We start from the raw sequence: 19,917 nt of genomic DNA on the forward strand, positions 1-19,917 counted from the left end.
CTGACTCCCCACAAACGTTTCTAAATGACAGCCCGTGACGCGCTTTGAAACGCGACAGCCAGCCTTCCGACGCGCCGAACTCGCTGATGCCCATTTGGCTGGCAAAGACTGCAGCCTTTGCAGCAATTATGGGCCCGCTTAACGGAATGTTCGGGCTGCGAACTTCTTTTATCCATGCCATTACGGCACTCTCCATTTCGGGATGGGCAGACGTCCGTAGCCTGTTGCGAGAGGGCTCCATAACGTCTTTACGAAAGGCAGCACTGATCGATTCCTTGTTCCTGAGATACGTTGACAGCGTGCTCTTCTTGATGTCATACTTTTTGGCTATATCCGTCTTGGATAGGACACCACCTTCCACCTCACTCAAAATCTCCATTTTCGTCTTGAGGTCCTTTGCCGTGTATTTACCGCGGTTTGCCATGGCTGTCACAATCGATGAGTCGTTGCTGGCAAAGCGGTGAGGCAATGAAAACGGTAAAACTTGATGGACCACTGCGGCACGAACAAATGCACGACACCGACAACTGCGTTGTGCACACACCGTGACCGAAGGAAAAAGAAAAGGCTTGTCAAAGGCGCACCCAGCAACCGCGGTGCAGCCAAAACCTGCAACGGCTTGCGCCGGACCGTTGGTGTGATGGAGCCTGGCGGCACCCGGCAGCGAAAACCTGCTACGGCATGCACCGGAATGCTCACTGTGCCTGTCGAGTGCGCACCTCGTCTCGCGCGTGCGGGCAGATTTGAAAGATTTTGTTTGTTGTGCCTTAGTAATCTTTCTGCGCATTGTACACGGTATGGGCAGACTTCTGTCTGCGAGGAGCTGTGTGAGCCACAGGCTCCTAGTTCGAATTAACCGTTGTGGATACTGGCATGTTCGAATTATCGGGCATTTTCTCCTATTGAAATACACAGGGCCATGCCAGGACCCGAGCGTCAGTTCGAATTAACCGTAAGTTCGAATTACCCGAGTTCGAATTAACGAGGTTTTACTGTAATATTTTAAAACATCTATCATACAGTCATGCATCTATTAATCATATTAGTATCATACATCTATATCATACATATGATATAAATATACATATACAGTCATACCTTGTTATAACGAAGTCTCATTCTGAGCGGAAATTCGTTCGTTATATCCGATATTCGTTGTAAAAGTACACACAAATTCCTACAAAAAAAATTCTGTTCATAAACCCAAGTAAAGGGTACCCTAAAATGGAAAGCACAGAGCTGAAAAAAAAAAAAAGCATTTTTTTTCTTTAAAGCGTGGTATAAGCACGCGAATCCTTACCTTTCATTTTGCACTGCCAAGAGAAAATGAGCACACAAATCGGGATTTAGGCCATGCAGAACTGATTTATTTAAAAAATGACATAATCTTCATTTGGCGGCACTTCACACTATTCGATAGAATAAATTTCTCAACGACATCGACACTGTGCAGCGCTTTCCCAATGTCAGCTGATTTGGCCACAGGTAGGTTCTCAAAGTACCTCCTCAATTTCCTCGCCATATCGGCGGCCTCGGTGCTGCTGAGAGCTCGCTCTTCACCTTCTTCTTCACTCTCATCGCTGCTCGTAGCATCATCTGTAGAAAGCAGCTGATCGACAATTTCTTGGTCGGTCAATTTGGGCGCCACAGCCAAGTTGTCATCGGCAGCAATAAAGTCCTCGAACGTAACATTCGGAACCGCCAGTTGACGCCATGTCGTCTCGTCGAAATTGTCCACTTCACCTTCAGAATCGTGGGCGTCGTTGGACTCAGTCTCGCTGGTGGATGGGGCTAGGCCAGCATCAACAAATCAATTTCTTATTGTCGACTGTGCCACTTCGTTCCATGCACCGTACAGCATGTCCAGCGTAGTTTTGAAATTTATGGCCGTTGATATGCCCCTGTCTATGTCAAATACGAGCTGCGTAACCAATCGCTTTCGGTAGCAGCATTTTAGTGAGCGAATGATGCCCCTGTCTAATAGCTGCAGCACTGAGGTCGAGTTTGGCGGCAAAAAAAATAGGCGGACTGCTTCAAGTGGTACAGACACTTTATGGGCAGAGCAGCTGTCCAATATAAGGAGCACTTTCCTGCGCTGCTCTGCCATGTCTTTGTAGAAGGCCTTCAGCCATGCTTCAAAGAGTGACGACGTCATCCACGCCTTTTTGTTCGAGCGATAGTCCGCTTGGACATTCCGGGCGTTGCGCAGGGACCTGGGCCGAGCAGATTTACCAATAACAGTTAGCCGCCTTTTATCTGACCCATCCATGTTGACACAAACAACAACGGTGATGCGGTCTTTGCTTTTCTTGCCTCCTCGGCACAGTTCATTCTTCGCAACGAGTGACCTTTCCGGGAGCAGTTTAAAAAAAAGTGCAGTCTCGTCTACGTTGTAGACATCGCGCATCTCGTAGCCATCCAGCAGTTGCATGCAGAAGCTTTCTGCTCACTTCTCGCAGTTCTCTACATCGACGGCTGCTTCTTCGCCCGACAAGGTGGGGCAAACAATCTGGTGGCGGTCTTTAAATCGCTGCAGCCAGCCACTGCTTGCATAGAAGTCATCGTGGCCTAAGACGCAAGCGAGACTTCTTGCTTTCATTTGAAGCACGGCACCAGACACAGGCAGGTTGCGCGCTCTAACGTCCTTGAACCATGCGAACAAGGCACCTTCAACATCCTGGTGGTGACAATACCTGACGCGCTTCCTGTCGTTCTTCACAGCGCCTGCAGAGTGCACGTGTTTTATCTTCTTCCTTGCACTCAGTGTGGTTGACAGAGTGCTAGGCACAACGCCGAAGTCTGCGGCAATCTCTTTCTTCTTGCGCCCGCTGTCGACCGCCCTGAATATTTTTATCTTTGTTTCAAGAGAAACTGCTTTGCGTTTAGGCGCCGCCATGCTGCAAGGCGACGGCACGACCTTGAGGAAAGTGAGCACACGCGCGGGTCGGCAAAAAGTAGGGGCAGGGGCACGCGGGCGGTGGTTCGATCACGTGCAGGTCACATGCCAGGCAGCCGTTGATGCTATATTCACTCGCGATCCCTAGATGGCGTGGCGTGCGAAAGCGCGGGTGATTCAAACACATTTTAGGTGAAGGCGATTGATAAAACCAAAATTTAGCGTTTAAAAAATTTTTTTTTTTTGCTTCTTTGCAGATTTTGAGTCGTGTAAATACGAAATATGCTTCGTTATAACTGATTTAGTGTCAAATTTTCAGTTTTTCATTTCGTTATAAAGATAGAACTCCCATAGTAATAAAGCACAGCCAACCAAACTTTGCTTTTACTTCGTTATATCCGATAATTCGCTGTATCCGTGTTCGTTATAACGAGGTTCGACTGTATATCATATCAGTATCATACATCTATACTATATCATACAGTCAGAGTAAAATTACTAACTAGTCGGAGCATGTGGTTCAAGCAGTGAAGCTTATTTGGTGCAGCAGTGACACCGGCTAAGTTGCGGGAAAACATTGGCGGCATTTTTTTTTCTCCTACATACATGCATATGTCGGCTGGACAAACATGCAAATATGCATGAAACATGTGTATGCTTAGTCACATTTAAGCTGCACATGCTAGTGTGTGGTACGTGACATAAATCTGCATTTCATTCATGCAGAAGCATGCTACTTCAAGTTAAAATAAAAGGCGAGGGGCTATTCGTTCAGGCGGTGTAACATTTCGCTAATAAGCCAACGCAACAAAGTAGAAGTATTTCCACCACAAGTTACCGTCCAGAAATATACACGTGCACATAATCGGCATTAAATTTTTCACATCCTAATGAAATGTTTTTCTTGCAATACACGTAATGAGTCTTGACATAAAATTATAGGCGCACACCGCACGGTTGATTGAAGGAGATGGAAACAGGGATCACAAACGATGCGTAAAGATTCGCTGCGCATAATTACCAAGTAACGTTACTGCTTCACTGCCACCATCCACAGCCTAACGCAGATTTGAGAGCCTACAAAGAAATGCCTCACGAGTCAGAATTGAAAGACAGAAAACATTTTGATTACAGATAGTAAATACACGTGGAGGCTGTGTAGAAGTGTGTTGCTCAAGAAAGAAAAGCAAAAACTTTTGCAGACATTTAGGATTTCCTACGTGTATGAAGGAGAAAGCGGGACTGTGTAATGCACCCGCGATGGCCGCTCCCCACGCTTCCTCCTGTGGCGCCCACCACCACGTGACTGGTAGTGCTATGCCCTCTATACCTTCCTGTTTCTCTGATGGCCCCTCTACACTTCTGGTGATGATGCCCATTGCAGTAAGTGGTGTGGTGAGGTGATTAAGGCACACAATGTTAAGTACAGGGGTGTCCACTTCTAACTATAACACGGTCACTGCTTTCAAAGTGCCACCTCCGGGTCCCTCGGTGGTTGTATCGCTTTGCTTCGATATAAACCTGCGTTGAATGAAATGCTGCTTTGAAAGCAGTGACCGTGTTATAGCTAGAAGTGGATGACCCTGTACAATGACATCTTGTTACTATGGACATCATATTAACAAAATTTTCAAATTAACGAATTTTTTAACAATCCCCAGCAGATTTCCTATGTTTTCAATGTAAAATTATTTCAGAATTACAAATTTCAATAAAGCGTATATTTCAGAATAACGTACATATTTTATTTTTAATGCTTTTACAAATTTCTGTCCGCAGAACGTGTCCGCAGCAGTTGTGAGTAATTGAGAAGTGGTAGAGGTTAATGAGCGGTGTCAATCCATAGAGGGTGAAGTAATGCTCTGTCTGAAAAAGTAATTAGGCAATAAGTTAATTAGGTAAGTAATTAGAATAACTAGTTCACAGGAAAGGAAAGGCGAAGTATTTGCCACACTTGTTCTGTGGACACCTGAACCCCACGGTAAGGGAAGGGAAGAACGTGGGAGTGAAAGCGGAAGGAGAGAAAGCGGTGCCCTACTGGATATGATGTCAAGGATGTGATGTCACGCAACCGAAAGTAAAGCCGAAAAAGGGCATAGTAAGGGATTGGCGCACAATTTGAATGTACCAAAGACTAAAATGGGCAAATAAGAAGCGAATTAAGCAACTAGAAGCGACCAGAAGCAACCAACAGCAGCATCCGTGCTTTCACATTACTCCAATGCAGATTCTGCAGTGCTCTTTAATTTTTTTTCTTTTATAATCTAGGATCATCAGTATTACGAATTCGGCTAAAATTAACAGCGCCGCAGCTAGCAACTCTCGAATAAAACAGAAACCGCCGTTTCTATGTGTACGGTCTGTCGGCTGTAGCTATCATCATCAGCATATCTATTGCCAGCTCTTAGCGCCACCACACCGCTGTGGTTTAATATGCAGTAGCCAGAAGGCATAGCCGCATGCCTTTTTTTTCTTCCTGTGCTTTGTGTCATTTGCTGGTCGATCGTTCGTGCCATTCGCACATCCGGACAGTATTTTTTTTGTTTTGTCGCCACAAAGTTTGTGCGATATCTGATGATGATTGTAGGCATCGAAGTGCCAAGGAGGTAGGAACGCAACTTTGACTATAAGCAATCGATGCAGGAAAAAAGCGAATCGGTCTTTGCAGACAGACAGCTAGCACCGCTTCATCGACTGCCACGATTATTTTGAAAGACCGAGGAAAGACTCTCAAACTTCAGGGAGCACTGAAGATGAGGTCATATTGAACAATGCACATGGATAAAGTCCGTACTTAGATCGCTTGGTGTGATCATGCATCCGAAGAGGTGTTGCACAAAGTGGAAGTGTATGTGCTGTAGCGATGTAATGTAGTGCGGTGCGGGAGAAGAAAATAATTGATTTCTTCAAATAAATCAGGTTTGAAGTTAGTGCAACATTTTTGTTTGAGGTTTTGCCTGTCTACACACGTGTCTATTGCCAAGGTACGTCATTTTCACACCTAGGTTTGACCACTGGCTTACAATCGTAGATTTTTTGTTACAATGATATTTCAAAATAACGAACAATTTTTTGCTGTCTCGCGGGATTTGTTTTATCGAGATTTGACTACACATGTCCTCGGTTTGTATCCCCATTACAAACTAGCCCCCAGCATGACTAGCAGTCGCATGCTAAATGAAAAACAAATTGGTATGACACTCGGTGGAACGCTGCATGAAGAATGCTTGCATCATAGTTTTTGATAATAGGTAAAACCTGGCACCACATAAAAGCCCATTAGTGATGCTGTACGCCAATGGCATCTTTTCGGATTCCTTCATTTGTGAACAACAATAACAACAAAAGACAGATTTTCGTGCAATAAGGATTTTCGCCCTAAAAAGTGAATTTCAGCAATTGAACTGGGACCATTTTTTTTTTGTAAGTGTGAACAATGGGGCAAACTAAAAAAAAAAATAGTTGTTTACTGTGTCAATTAGTCACAATTATACAAAAAGGAATTGGACCCCAATTTCAGAAGAGAAAAATATGCAGGGTGATCAGTTTGATTGATGCAAAGGAAATACGAAAGCATATGCTTTTCCGATTTTCAGCAAGAATTTCAGGCAGGAATTATCCTTTTTATGTTGGGGCAGTTGTGTCGCTGCAAAGCTTCAAAAGAAGAGAAAGAGAGTGTCTCATTATCTGCACAGCAGGAGTGGAGATAGGGAGTGTCAGGTATACCGCTGATTCTGGGTCACCCGTGACGGTTCGCTGCAGCGAGCCCCTCCTGAAGTCCTGGTCCGGAAAATGGTTGCCAGTTCCTTTCCCCCAGGGGCTGTAGGGCTGTAAGAGCAGAAAGTCACATCAGTCTTCAGAGCTAAACAGCAGCCAAGAGATCACCAGAACCAATTATGCATGAAAGCGACCATATATGAAGTGTCCTGCTAAGCCAGAGTAAGAATATTAAGAACAAAATGGTTCCTTTTACACGGTATACATCTTTACACGGTATACATCATTGCTCGTTACGTACAGCCAACAGCCATTATACAAGTCGGTTAAGAAGTGAGTGAAGGAGAGAAGGGTTTAGGTTTAGAGAAAGGTAGAGTATAAAGTGAGTGTAAAAAGAATTGCCGTTCCTTGGCGGTTAAGCCAAGGTTATGTGAAAACCTTGGGATAAAATGAGAAATTTCCCAGTAAAAAGTTTCCCAGTAAAGAAACTAGTGACATTTTTGTGCTAATGTGTCAAGTGGAGAGTTACGTGCTTGAAAAAGTATTCAACGAGTGTGAAAAGGGAATACACCAAACCTTGATCTCTTCATTGTTTTTACGTATTTGTGAAGAGTGGCTGGTTTTATACAGAAGGCACGGCTACCCAATAGCAAATAAACAGCACCGGAAAAGGACTTTGTTCACTCACGAGACAGTTATAGCGACAACGGCCGATAATATTCGAGTGCACACCAGAAACAATCCTGCACAATGTTGACAACCCAGACAGACTGTGTGATTAAACAGTGCACATAAGATAAATTCAATATGAAAGACGCAGCGCGTGCAATTACTTCAGCACACCACTGGCAGCATTGCACACTTTTCTCGAGAACGTTTTGCAACCTTAACGTGCTTCTATCTTATTAATGTGGTTAATGCAGAACACTGTCGTATTCAACAGGACGCATCCTTTAGAAACTAGTGACATTTTTGTGCTACTGTGTCAAGTGGATAGTTGCGTGCTTGCAAAAGTATTCAACGAGCGTGAAAATGGAAATCATCAAACCTCGATCTTTTCATTGGCAGCAGGTGAGGGTTCCGGCTGACTGTCAGGCGCAGTATCCATCCTAGGTTCTGCGTAAAGAACCAGCACCAGCAGTGTTAGGTTCCCAACTGATTAATTGCACTGCATTTGTTGCAAGGCCACTTCCTTGGTGGCGAGCATTTCACGCGACTGAGTTGTGGTCAGCTGCTAGACAGGCTGTAGAACAGAAGTGCAATTCAGAGGAAAAAACCTGAGCTCCATGTTGCTAGAGTGATCAACTGAACAATTGTTCAGAAGTAAACAAACTTTCCGGCCCTGTCGCTTCATGTCAAGGTCGAATGCCACCACCCATTCGGTGAAAATAGTGCGGGTCATCAGTGACTGCTTGTTTGCGACATACTACACAGGTAGGCTACAGCTTAACTTAAAACAGCGCGGCTTGGCATTTTTTTCGATAACTAATGACGGATGCTTATCCGAGCCATCTATGTACATGCGAAGCAGTACTGTGACACGGCTTTTACTGCATTTGCTGCCGTGACAGCACTGCCCCTTGAAGTCGAGCGTCCTGACCGGCAACATCTCATAGAATGGCCCAGTCTCATTGGCGTTGTAGACATCTGCCGGCGCATAGTCGCTTAAAGTGCCGGTCACGTTGCTCGCCCTCCAAGCAGTCGCTCCGTCATCGATTCTCCGCACAGCACTTTTCCCACGATGTAAAGGCGGACCTTGAAACGATTCAGCCAGCCAATGCTGCATTTGCAATAGTCAATGCCAAGTAGGCCCGCATAGTTTATGGCAAAGAACCACCTGGGGTACTGCACTGACATCGCATAGCACACGGGCGCCTTGCTTTTCGCCTCCATCAAAAAGTGGCCACCGCAACCGGGATTCGATCACGCGTCCTCAGGCATATCAGTAGAGTGCCCTAATCACTGCGCCATTGCAGCGGGGCTTAAACCATAAAAGTGTGACAAAAAAAATTACACACTTAACATAAAGTTTATTCTTCAACATAAAGTTGAAAAATAAAGAAATGACTGATGATGCACTGTGGTTAGGTTAAATGCGAAATAGGCACACTAGCACCTTGAGCCGCAGTTTTGCTTGATTTGGTAATTCTTTAGCTAGTTGTTTCCCTGGTTATGCAAGGATTTGCACCTGCTTTGCTGAACCATTTCCTCCTCCCATTCTGCACGTTTCTGCAGTCTATCTTTTTCCAAATTTATCTTTGATTTAGTAACATATTTAAGGCCATTTGAATTGCGTTGAAGTTGCCTTCTTCACTGCTGTTTGCTGAGCCCAGCTTTTCGCATCGAACCCTAATGGCCACGGCTTGTCCACGGCTACACCTAAGAACAAACAAGACGGGGTCTTTGTTTGGCAGAAGAACGTCTACAGCACCAAGAAGCGGCTGGAGAGGAACTTGTGCTTCTTCAACGAAGACATGAGAGTGACAAACAGGAACTTCTACTTCTGCAATACAGACAGAAACGCTGCATTTGTCTTCTTTCTTTTGCTGTTGTTGTTTATTTCATCAAGATAAGCCCGAAGACAAAGAATATTCAGATATGTATAGCCTCCCCTCCCCTCCTTTTGATATTTTTTTAAAAAGCTACCCATAAGTCTGGCCCTGGTGTCAGTGCCATGGCCATGACTTGCCACTCAATGATTATACGCTACTTGGCTCCTTGGACAAGTTAAGTGTTTTAGAGTAAGTGTGAGGTGCTCCTTGTTCCTTTGAGGATCCTACATTGTTAGCACTTAAGCGATTTCCTTGACGGTGCTTCATACTATTGCTTGCACATGCACAGACATCAGGTGGGGTACTTGAGGAACAGCTGGCAGCGTAAATTTCTGAGGTGCCAGTACAGAGTTTAGAATAAGACTAACGATGATTTCGAACTGCAGAAGTGGAGTAGTCTACACGCTCCGTCACAGAGTGGCACCTCAATCTGGTGCAGATTTCACGCCCCAACTCTGCATGTGGGACACTTGCGCGTCGGCCAAAGCAAGTAGGTGGCTCTCGTGAACTGGAGGCAGTAACCGCGATTCTTTACACTTGACCGTGCTTTATGTGTGCGTCATATGTTGTCAAATCTGTAAGAGGTCTACGCTGCTACCAATGCTTCTCGAGATGAATTGACACCATCAGTTGACGCGATTCTTTCATTCATTTTAACACAGCTGAACAGTGGCATACAAAGCGAGATCCTTGGCACTTTACATCAATAAAACAAAGTCGCAGTTCAGCATTTTCTGCCTTCCTTAGCAGAGCAGTAACCGAATGACTAAGTTTACGAGACAGAAGCACATAAGCAGTCAAATCCGAAGATTTTGTGGCGGAGTCTCGACTGCTCACTCCATGGAGTGACCTCGGCTCGGCATCAACCCCCATCTGCAACTGGAAGACACGATTCGTGGTCCATATCTGCAAGCTGGGATACAGTGACTCTAAAGTAAGCAAGAACATTGCTCTGGAAGTGCTCCAAATTTGCGACTGGATAATCACCACAGCCTCCACTGCACAGATTGTGCGTTAGGCACACATTTACCTGCAGCAGAAAAATGTTTTGATCTTGCTGTGTTCATTCACAGAGAGAACGCCGGCAAAAAATGTTATCCCACTTATCTACATTTTGTGGTAAACATTTATTGCACATAAATTTTTTTACGACATTGCGGCAGCTGTATCTATATCTTCAAGAGAAAAGAGTGTCTCATTGTCAATGCAGCATGCGATAGGAACTGTCGCATATACCATCGACTCCATGGTCCTCCCCGATGGTTCGCTGGTGTGAGCCCCTCCTGAAGTCCTGGTCCGGCAAATGATTGCCAGTTCCTTTTCCCCAGGGACTGTAGGGCTGTAGGCACAGAAAGTGGTATTACCCTTTACAGGTTAGCACAGCCGAGAGATCACCAGTACTATTTATGCATGAAAGCGACCATATGCAAAGCGTCCTGACCCAACAAGCATTATATACTACTCATTTAAGAAGCAGATGAGAGAAAAGTGTTTATTTTCAGGGAAAGGCGGAGAATAAAATGTATGAAAGAAGAAGTAAGCTGCCTTTGCAAAAATTTTAACCACTAAGGACATGTGCGAGCCTTAACATATAAAATGCTGCCAAACAGAGAAAATAAAGGGATTAAGGAATTTCTCAGTAGAAGGTTTATTTTCACCAATCAGGAAAAAGCCCTATCACATACGAGCACTGTGCTACAAAAATTTCACCTACTGCTATTTCTTGCATTCTCTAAAGTTACATGCAGCATCTTTATCACATTCCCTTAGTGATAGGCATTGTTGGCAAACATGCAGTTCTCACATACGGCCATGCAAGGCCGCGATAAACGGCAGTCTTTTTTTTTTTTTCTTATTGTGCTTACATGCATAGCCAGCGTCGTGTTAACAGGGCGGCAGGACCCTGCTCGTCAGAGCCAGGATTGCAGCGTTTTTTTCCCCTTGCTCCTTTCCTGCGGGTGCCCGCCGTGCCCCGAGCCCGTTGGGATGCAGGAGTCTATTCGTTTTCATCACCTCCCAGGCGTTTTGAAAACATTATAATAGCTGCACTACCCTCCACCCGAGAGCACCCATTTCGGAAACACTCTGTAGTACAGGTTTCTCAGCAGTCCCCTAAGTGGCGCCACTAATGAAGGAATGCAACTGTTAATGGAGCTGTTCGACACACAGCATCACGAAGACACCCCAGCTCTATTCAGCCCGAAAATTGGGAGCGCACCCCAGAACACTTCGCAGTAGAACTTTATCGATGGCCTCCCACTGCGCGGCTAACGCAGGGACGATGCCGTTACTAAAGCAGTTTTGAGCTTTCTCCCAAACGCAAGCGTGACCCGCCAACCCGGCACCTCACTATGAGCATGACACGCGGTAACCAGCGCTTCTTAGAAGCCTGGACCCAGGTGGTAAGAAAGAGGCAGACAGAAACCTGCGCCTCAAAGAAAAACATGCGCATCCCGGCCAGAGTAAACTCGTAATGTTTATACAATTTCGTTGTTGATCACATGGTGAAACATCCAAAATATGCTCCAAACATTGCCCGAAGAGGTGTTTATATTTTTGCATATTTGTGAAGAGTGGCTGGTTTTATACAGAAGGCACAGCTACCCAATAACAAATAAACAGCACAGGAAAAAGACTTCGTTCACACACGAGACAGTTATGGTGACAATAGCCGATAATGTTCGAGTGCACACCAGAAACAATCCTGCACAGTATTGACAACCCAGACCAACTGTGTGATTAAACAGTGTACATACGATAAATTAAAAATGAAAGACGCAGCGCGTGCAATTACTTCCGCACACCACTGGCAGCATTGCCGACTCTTTTCTCGAGAACGTTTTGCAGCCTTAACGTGCTTCTATCTTATTAATATGGTTAATGCAGGACACCATCGTATTCAACAGGACGCATTGTTTAAAGACTAGTGACATTTTTGTGCTACTGTGTCAAGTGAAAAGTTGCGTGCTTGCAAAAGTATTCAACGAGCGTGAAAATGGAATACATCAAACCTCGATCTTTTCATTGGCAGCAGGTAAGGGTTCCGGCTGACTGTCAGGCGCAGTAGCCATCCTAGGCTCTGCGTAAAGAACCAGCGCCAGCAGTGTTAGGTTCCCAACTGATTTAGTATTGCGCTGCATTTGTTGCAAGGCCACTTCTTTGGCGCTGAGCACTTCATGCGACCGAGTTGTGGTCAGCTGCTAGACAGCGACATTAGGGGCACTACCAGCTCAAGGACATTAAGCTTTTTAAAATACAGTTCAGCAGATTTTTAACCTGGTGTAATGAAGCCACAGACCGTACAAACAATGAAAGTTCGGCAAAAATTACAGCCAATTTAGCTTATTTGGCCAAATGCTAAGTATGTGTGCTAGAATGACGTGTTCCATTTCGTTTTCAGTTCAAGGCTAGGGTTTAAAAGACAGGCTTCGGGCAAAGATCAGCGAAATGGTGGTTGAAGACCTTAGTCATAGAAATTATAAAATTTTTGAACCCCTCAAGTTACCACTTTTCTGCCAGCATAGCACGCCTCTGCTCTGCTGAGAGCACTCCTGCTTGTCAGATTTTGTCACAGACAGTGAAAGTGCTTTAAAGGGCAACTCCGGTGGTTTTTTCATCATTTTGTGTTTTTAATTGAATTACATTCCTCGTCACGTCCTGACTCCAACACAAAAGCCGTTTTCCAAAATTACAATTAGAAGTATTTTTAAAAATGAAAAACAGTAAATCGAAACCGAAACTGATTTCCCGGCCAGAAACGACGTCACATTTGAGGAAATGGTGACGTCACACTCAGTATTAGAAAAACACTCGTACATGCATTGGATGGTGAAAATAAAGTATGGAAATCATGACGCACTGCATAAAATGTCTGAGGTAGTTCAATATAAGCCTCACACTTTCATAATCACGCGGGAAGTATACATTAACGCCTGTATACTGTTTGTGACGTCAGAAACTCAGTGTTGCCGGCAGAAATAGTCTCAACTTAAGCCATGAAAACGGCATATTTTAAAGCCGTATTGCGCGTGAACGGATTATCATACAGCACCCGAATTTTGTAGAATGCGTCAGGACGGAGAGAAGAACCTGTGGTAAAAGTTTCACTACAATATTCGAATGTCAAAAAACCCCCGGAGTTGCCCTTTAAACCAACCTGGATAACCAAGAGGCATCTGCTGATAAGTTTACATTTCTCTTCCAGATCGTTTTGCGGCTTCTGCAAGCTGACCTAAACATGTGTTTTTTAAGGGTCTCAGTTCTGACTTGCACCGGTGTCAACGTCCTTCGGGAAGGATCATTTGCTAGCGGCCACACAGGTACCTTATTTTCCAGTGTATAAGACGCGGGTTTTGACAAAATTTTCAGTAGTGCATCCTATACAACGGTGTCTCTTATGTGCGTTTCTTTTTTTTTCATTTTGTGCAATGTTCATAAGCGAACTTTATCGTGAAACGCGGTGGCGACGCCTCGATTATAATATTTACAGTTGTTTCTATGATTCCTCGATCTGTATTGTTAGATGGGAAATAAACTTTGATTTGATTTGATTTATAGCGTTCTAGAATTGCACAGCCGTCTCACTGGCAGAATGCCAAAAGGTGGCGATGTCCATGTTCCTCGCCCTTTCCACGCTGCCGAGACAAAGCCAGATCAAGCCGATTCTCTTTTCCAGTTACGATTTATAACACTGTTTGGTGGCTATTGCATGTGCTTTGCCAAGCGCGTGATAGCGCCCGCATGACGCGATGATCAGCGCGGTAATTATAAGCGCAAAGAGAATGCCTGAGCGGTGTCACGAGAAATCAGTGACCGCGTACCAAGATGAAGCCTTTCAAGGCTTTGAGTAATAATAAAGTGTTCTTGCTCTCACTTTTTCTGGCATAAGTGTTGCCTCTTTTTTTTTTTTTTTTTTTTTTATTGTTCGCACGTGCACGTAACAAATTTTCTTTCAGGCACATAGCCCGCGATGGGCGTTCAAGCATATATAGTCAAGTCTTATAGCCCTAACCAGAATAAATTGAGGCCCGTCTTATATAAGAGTGCGTCTTATATACCAATTTTTATTGAAAGCCTCTAAATATGAGGGGTGCATCTTATACAAAGGTGCGTCTTATAAACCAGAAAATATGGTAGCCATTGCAATAAAAAGCTGCGCTAATAAGACACGGACGAAGGAAAGGTAGGACGCACACACACGCACACAAACCTTTCCTTCGTCCGTGTCTTATTAGCGCAGCTTTTTATTGCATTGAACTATGAACCAACTAGCCCGACAAATTTTACTCAAGCATCTTATGGTAGTCATGTTTCCCGCTATGAGAATACCGAGTGTCATTGCCTTGCTCGCTGGCACAATATTCAATGGGGATAACATTTTATTTTCTTCCATAACTTGAAATGCTTTCTACATTAACTGTTTGCAATCACTGATATAATGCACAAGGCTTTCCTGCAGAAAAGATATTATTTTAACTTTTCTTTGTTATTCGCGCCAAAGGCAGTTATGTTTTTATAGTAAATTTTTTTGCAGTTGAGACTGATTCCATTAAAAAGACAATTTCCTCTTTTAAAATTTAATACTGTACTCTTTAGTGTAAAGCATGCTCTGTAGAACTGAAAAAAAAAAAAAAAAATCACAGCGGTTTAACGCAGTTACACTGGTAACTCGTGCAAGAGTGCGGTCCACTCTGTACATTTATGTTGGCCACCTTTTGGAAGACCTAGGTTAAATTTCGAGGCGCCCATTGTACTGGGCGGTGTCTATTATATGCCTGAATATCAATTTTGGTCCAATTTGGCTGAAGTCAATTTTAGGCCGCCCCGGACGAAATTTTGGGGAGAGGCCCGGGCCAAGTGGCCAAAAGTCAAGGGTCATGTCCAGCCTACTTATTACACTTTGGTTTAATACTACGACATGCTGTTGCTATGCAACGTCACTCACAAGGTCAATTGAAGATCACATCCCACTCAGCTTCTGCAGCTTTAGTTGTGAAATAGAGGTTTTGTTTTAAAAATAAAGCTTTCCCTAAATTCTAGCTCTAAAAATAGAGCTAGAATAGAGAAATAGGGCTTTCGCTCTACACACTCCAGAGATCACCACTTTTCCTGTGGGCAGGAAATTGTTAATGAAGACAACGACATGCAATGCAGAGCCCGAGAGAGTGGAAATTGCAACACACGAGGCTACGGCAATAGCATAATAACTGCATGCCGCGGCCAACAAAGTTGATTTGTTTGAGCTGCTGTGGGATCGAAACAAAGTCGCACAAACTGACAGACAATGCCTTTCAGCAGAGCAAAAACCTCAGTGCTTCGTGCTTCTGCCCTAAAATCGTTACCAGTGATCAATTGAAGGCATGAACCAAAATTACCACATATTGCAAGTTGATTATGTTTCTGGCTATTAATTACTGCAATTAAATAAATTCTAGCAGCAGATTGCACATTGTTCTGTTAGTTGCTGCAAAACACAAGCCTGACATCAGCTGCCTTCGTGCAAAAGTTCGCAGCTGTAAACATGGTCTGCATTCTTATATACATATCAGTTTGTCAAGCAATCAGTGCAGGGATGGTGCCATTTCATCACACAGGGGAAAGAACTATTTGTGAGAAAAGACCAATTTTAATAACAGGCTTGCGAGTGCAGACCAGCATATAACAGCGAACATGTGGCAGAGTGATTAACGATTAGCCTTCGCTATCTTTTAGTATACAGTACATGTACAAAGTTGAAAAAGAAAAAAAAGAATGACAGATGATTTGGTGCAGTTAAGCCAAATGCAAATTACGCATGCTAGCACTTTAAGCCATAGCTTTTCTTGGTTTAGCAACCGTTTAGCCTTTTGTTTTTCTGGCTATGACAACCACCTCAAACAACCTGCATGGGCCCAGTAGGTCCCTCACGACAAACAAAGAGGGGCCCTGTTTAGTTTCTCCGTTTGTCAGAAGAACACCAACAGCACCGAAAAGTTGACAGAGCGAAACTGCTTCTTCGACAAAGATACAAGAGCTGCCGCTGTCTTCTTCTCAGCTGTTGTTCAGAGTCAAAAAATATAAAAATAAAAAATGCCTCACTTACCATGCTGCAGCGTTACTCCGCCGTCGCCGGGGACCTTAGTCTTCCTGGGATCACGGGCTGGTGGATGGTCACCGAAAAAGAATGTTCCGTCCTGGAAAGAAACAAAAAAAAAAAAAAAAAAAGTGGGTGTGAGGTGCTGCTGTTTCAATTTGAATCGAGAAATGAACAACATAACAAATCACACGTGTTTTGTGTATAACATTATGAACATTTAATAACTTGAGGCATCTATCATATAAAGAGAGAGCTTGCATGAAGCGATGCATGCTGTGTAATTCGCCGTGTTGTCGTCGTCATCAGCAGGCGACACAGCACCGCACTGCAGCACAGCGACGTTTACATGACCGTGTAAAATGCGCGCGGACAAACAGGCCGATTGTGAGTTTTTCACGATTCCAAAAAATACGCCTGCACGAGAGCAAAAAGGCAAAGGAGCTCTCTGAGCAACGCCGACGCAAATGGCTCGCACGGGCCAACAGACGCCAGATCAACGCTAATCCGGGGACTGTAGCAAGATAGTTGCCAGAACTAGAAAGCATGAATGTCGACGATGTCGACGGGTGGCCACAAGTCCAGACCCATAGTGCAGTAATCCTCACGTAGCATGAACATGTCCACGCTGCATAGCTTTCTTTGCCTTTACTTCATAACGCACTCGATCTCGCAGTCACAACGTCGACGCATAAGTTCCTCAGGAACCTGCCGACATTCTGCGCACTGGTAGGGCAGCGCAGGAGTATCCGCGTGTTTGCTTGGTGGACCGTCGAAAACGACAAGACACTTAGTCAACTCACTGAATCTTGGCTGCGTTGCACGTCGTCTGCTGCCAACAACAAAATGATGGATTACCCAGCATGCATTTCATGCAAGCTCCCCTTTAGATAGGCACGGCACACCTCGAGTAAAATTACTAACAAGGCATATGTGGTTTAAGCAGTGAAGCTTATCTGCTGCAGCAGTGACACTGGCTATGTTGCAAGAAAACATTGGTGAAGTTTTTTTTCTCCTGTTTACACAGATATACGGGCTGGAGAAACAAACAAATATGCATGAAACGCAAGTATGTTTAGTCACCTTTTGGCCACACATGCTAGTGTGTGGTGTGTGACATAAGTTAGCATTTCATCTGAGTAGAAGCATGCTGCTTCAACTCAAAATAAAAAGGTGAAGGCTACTGATTCAGGTGGGGCAACATAGCGTAATATGCAGCTGATTTTTTTTTTTTTTGGCTCACAGGAAAAGAAAGGCACTGTATCCATCACACTTGTTTCTGTGGACACCTGAACTACACGGTAAGGGAAGGGAGGAAGGTGGGAGTGAAAGCAGAGAGAGAGAGAAAGGGGTGCTGTAGTGGAGGGCTCCGGAGTAATTTCGACCACCTGGGGATCTTTAACCTGCACTGACATCACACAGCACATGAACACCTCTTTGTTACGCCTCCACCAAAATGCAGCCGCCAGTCGGGATTGAACCCGGGTACTCTGGCACAGTAGTCGGGCATCTCAACCACTACACCACCGCGGCGTGGCTATGGCTGATGAGCTGATACAAGAAAGCGGTAGTGTAGCTATCCACCAGAAATATACAAGGGCCCATGACGGGCATTATTTGTTCATCCTAATGCAGTGATTTCCTGGAGATACCCATAGTGAGTCCTGATAAAGGAATTGCAGGCACACACTAATTGAAGGAGGTGAAAACAATCTACTGTAGCTCGGAATCATCCCAAATGACGCGTAAAGATTTGCAGCGCATAATGACTAATGTTGAATTCCAATTCCAAGATCGCAAGCACTTGGTTGGATCACAAAAGGACCGCATCGCTACGGCGTAGATCTCTTCCTCCATATTTGCCATCGAAATGCATTCATTCCCGCAGGAGCACGTTCCTTGGTGGACATAGGCAAGCCTATCAGCGAGCAGAACTGGTTCTCATAGCTCCACCCTCTGTAATGGCCGCCGTCACCTTCGCTCTGTTGAGAGCACATTTTTGCAGCTGTTGTCAAAACAAGTGTATCTAATGGCATGAATCTTTGCGTTAATCTAAGGGTACGACAAGACAGCATTAATGGCTCCCGTATGTACTACCCTTTCTGGATCCACATTTCCCTACACGTATTTTGCTATTCAGTTAATCCCGACTTCCTCAATTCCTGCCACTATTATCTCACGCATTATCTCACACACACATAGCATACAGCCGTAAGCTGCCACATTACGTGAAAGACCACCCGACGTGTAGATATAACGCCTCTCTTTAACCAAGCTGTCCGAATGTCCCTGCATGGCCAAGGGGTTGCATGGATCCGATTCCCATTTGGTTGCTTGCTTCGGTGTACCGATACAGCGTCCGAGATAAGATCAACAAGCACTGTATAGCTTTTGCGTTAGGTGCACAGCTATCTGCAACAGCCAGTTTTATGAAAGAAAAAAATGCATAGACCTTGATGTGCGTGTCCCCTCTCGAAGAAAACTCCAGCCAGAAATGTTATACCATTTTGCTACATTTAGCAAAGGATTATTCTTTTTACACAGTGCCGATTGTATCGATGCAAAGCTTCAAGAGAAAGGAGTGCCTTATTATCCACATAAAAAGAGGGGAGATAGGGAGCATTGTGAATACCATTGAGGCTCGGCCCTCCAAGGTAGTACGCTGCTGCGAGCCCTTCCTGAAGTCCTGATCTGGCAAATGGTTGCCCGTTCCTTTTCCCCAGGGGGTGTAGGGCTGCAAAGCAGAAAGTCACATCAGCCTTTAGAGGTGAACAGTAGCCTAGAGATCACCAGAACTAATTATGCATGGAAGCGATCATACATGTAGTGTACTGCTAGACAAAAGTAAGATTATTAAGAATAGAATTGTGCCGTTTATGCAGCATGCATTAATTTTTGTTATGCACAGACAGCAGCCACTACACAACTCCTAAAGAAATGAACGAGAGAGAAGGGTTCACTTTTGTATGAAGGTAGAGAGGATAAAGTGAAAGACAAATTAAGATTCCTCAGCAAAACCTTTACCGCTAAGGGCGTATGAGAGCCCTGAGATAAAATGTTACCGAAAATAGCCAATAATAAAATAAGAAAATTTGCAGTCAAGGTTTTTTTTTTTTTTTTTTTTAATCAAGCCACAAAGCCCAATCACATACAACCACTGCGGTGCACAAATTCCACCTACTAACATTTTGCACATCCTCTAGGGTGCCATCAGACATTCCTACGATGATCCCCTACCGATAAACTGTATAGCAGTGCTGGCCAGTATGTAGTTCTCATATACGCTTGTATGCTGCTCCTCATAAAATTTCAGGCCTCGTCAGTCAATTAACATAAATTACACGAATATTAAAATTTTCCACTTGCCACTGAAGAACTACCTCATTAACAATAGGTGCAAATCTTTGTATATTGTTTGCATATCCTCTTGCTCTTGAAATTTATGACCTTCTAGTAGTGCAATGAGCATCTGTAAAAGACACGCCAAGCTTTTGTGTTGTTTTTTGCTACCATGCATTCTTGCGTGTGCCACAACTTGTGATTTCGTCTTACCCCTCCTGATGACTGAGGAATGGTAAGCTGTGCGGCAGCAAGGATACAGGCCATGAACCGTTCCTTCGGGTCATCCACTCTAAGACTAACTGACAATATTTGAATTTTCTAATGACAGGATGGTGATC

At 44.3% G+C, this 19,917-nt stretch overlaps 1 protein-coding gene across 2 annotated transcripts in view; it reads right to left on the bottom strand.

Annotated features, from left to right (window-relative positions):
* LOC146186422 (uncharacterized) overlaps positions 1-19,917 on the bottom strand; it is an 87,741-nt gene that overhangs the window by 40,492 nt on the left and 27,332 nt on the right. For both annotated transcript variants that reach the window (XM_084607187.1, XM_084607186.1), the window contains exons 3-8: positions 18,870-18,971; positions 16,247-16,337; positions 12,177-12,244; positions 10,402-10,504; positions 7,662-7,729; positions 6,623-6,724 (exon numbers count right to left, since the gene is read on the bottom strand). In XM_084607187.1, the coding sequence (XP_084463313.1) occupies positions 6,623-6,724; positions 7,662-7,729; positions 10,402-10,504; positions 12,177-12,244; positions 16,247-16,337; positions 18,870-18,971 (534 nt within the window). The remainder of the gene's footprint in view (positions 1-6,622; positions 6,725-7,661; positions 7,730-10,401; positions 10,505-12,176; positions 12,245-16,246; positions 16,338-18,869; positions 18,972-19,917) is intronic.

This window comes from Amblyomma maculatum, chromosome 6, assembly GCF_055883805.1.
Source record: "Amblyomma maculatum isolate TAMU_Amacu chromosome 6, ASM5588380v1, whole genome shotgun sequence".
Taxonomy (NCBI): Eukaryota; Metazoa; Arthropoda; class Arachnida; order Ixodida; family Ixodidae; genus Amblyomma; species Amblyomma maculatum.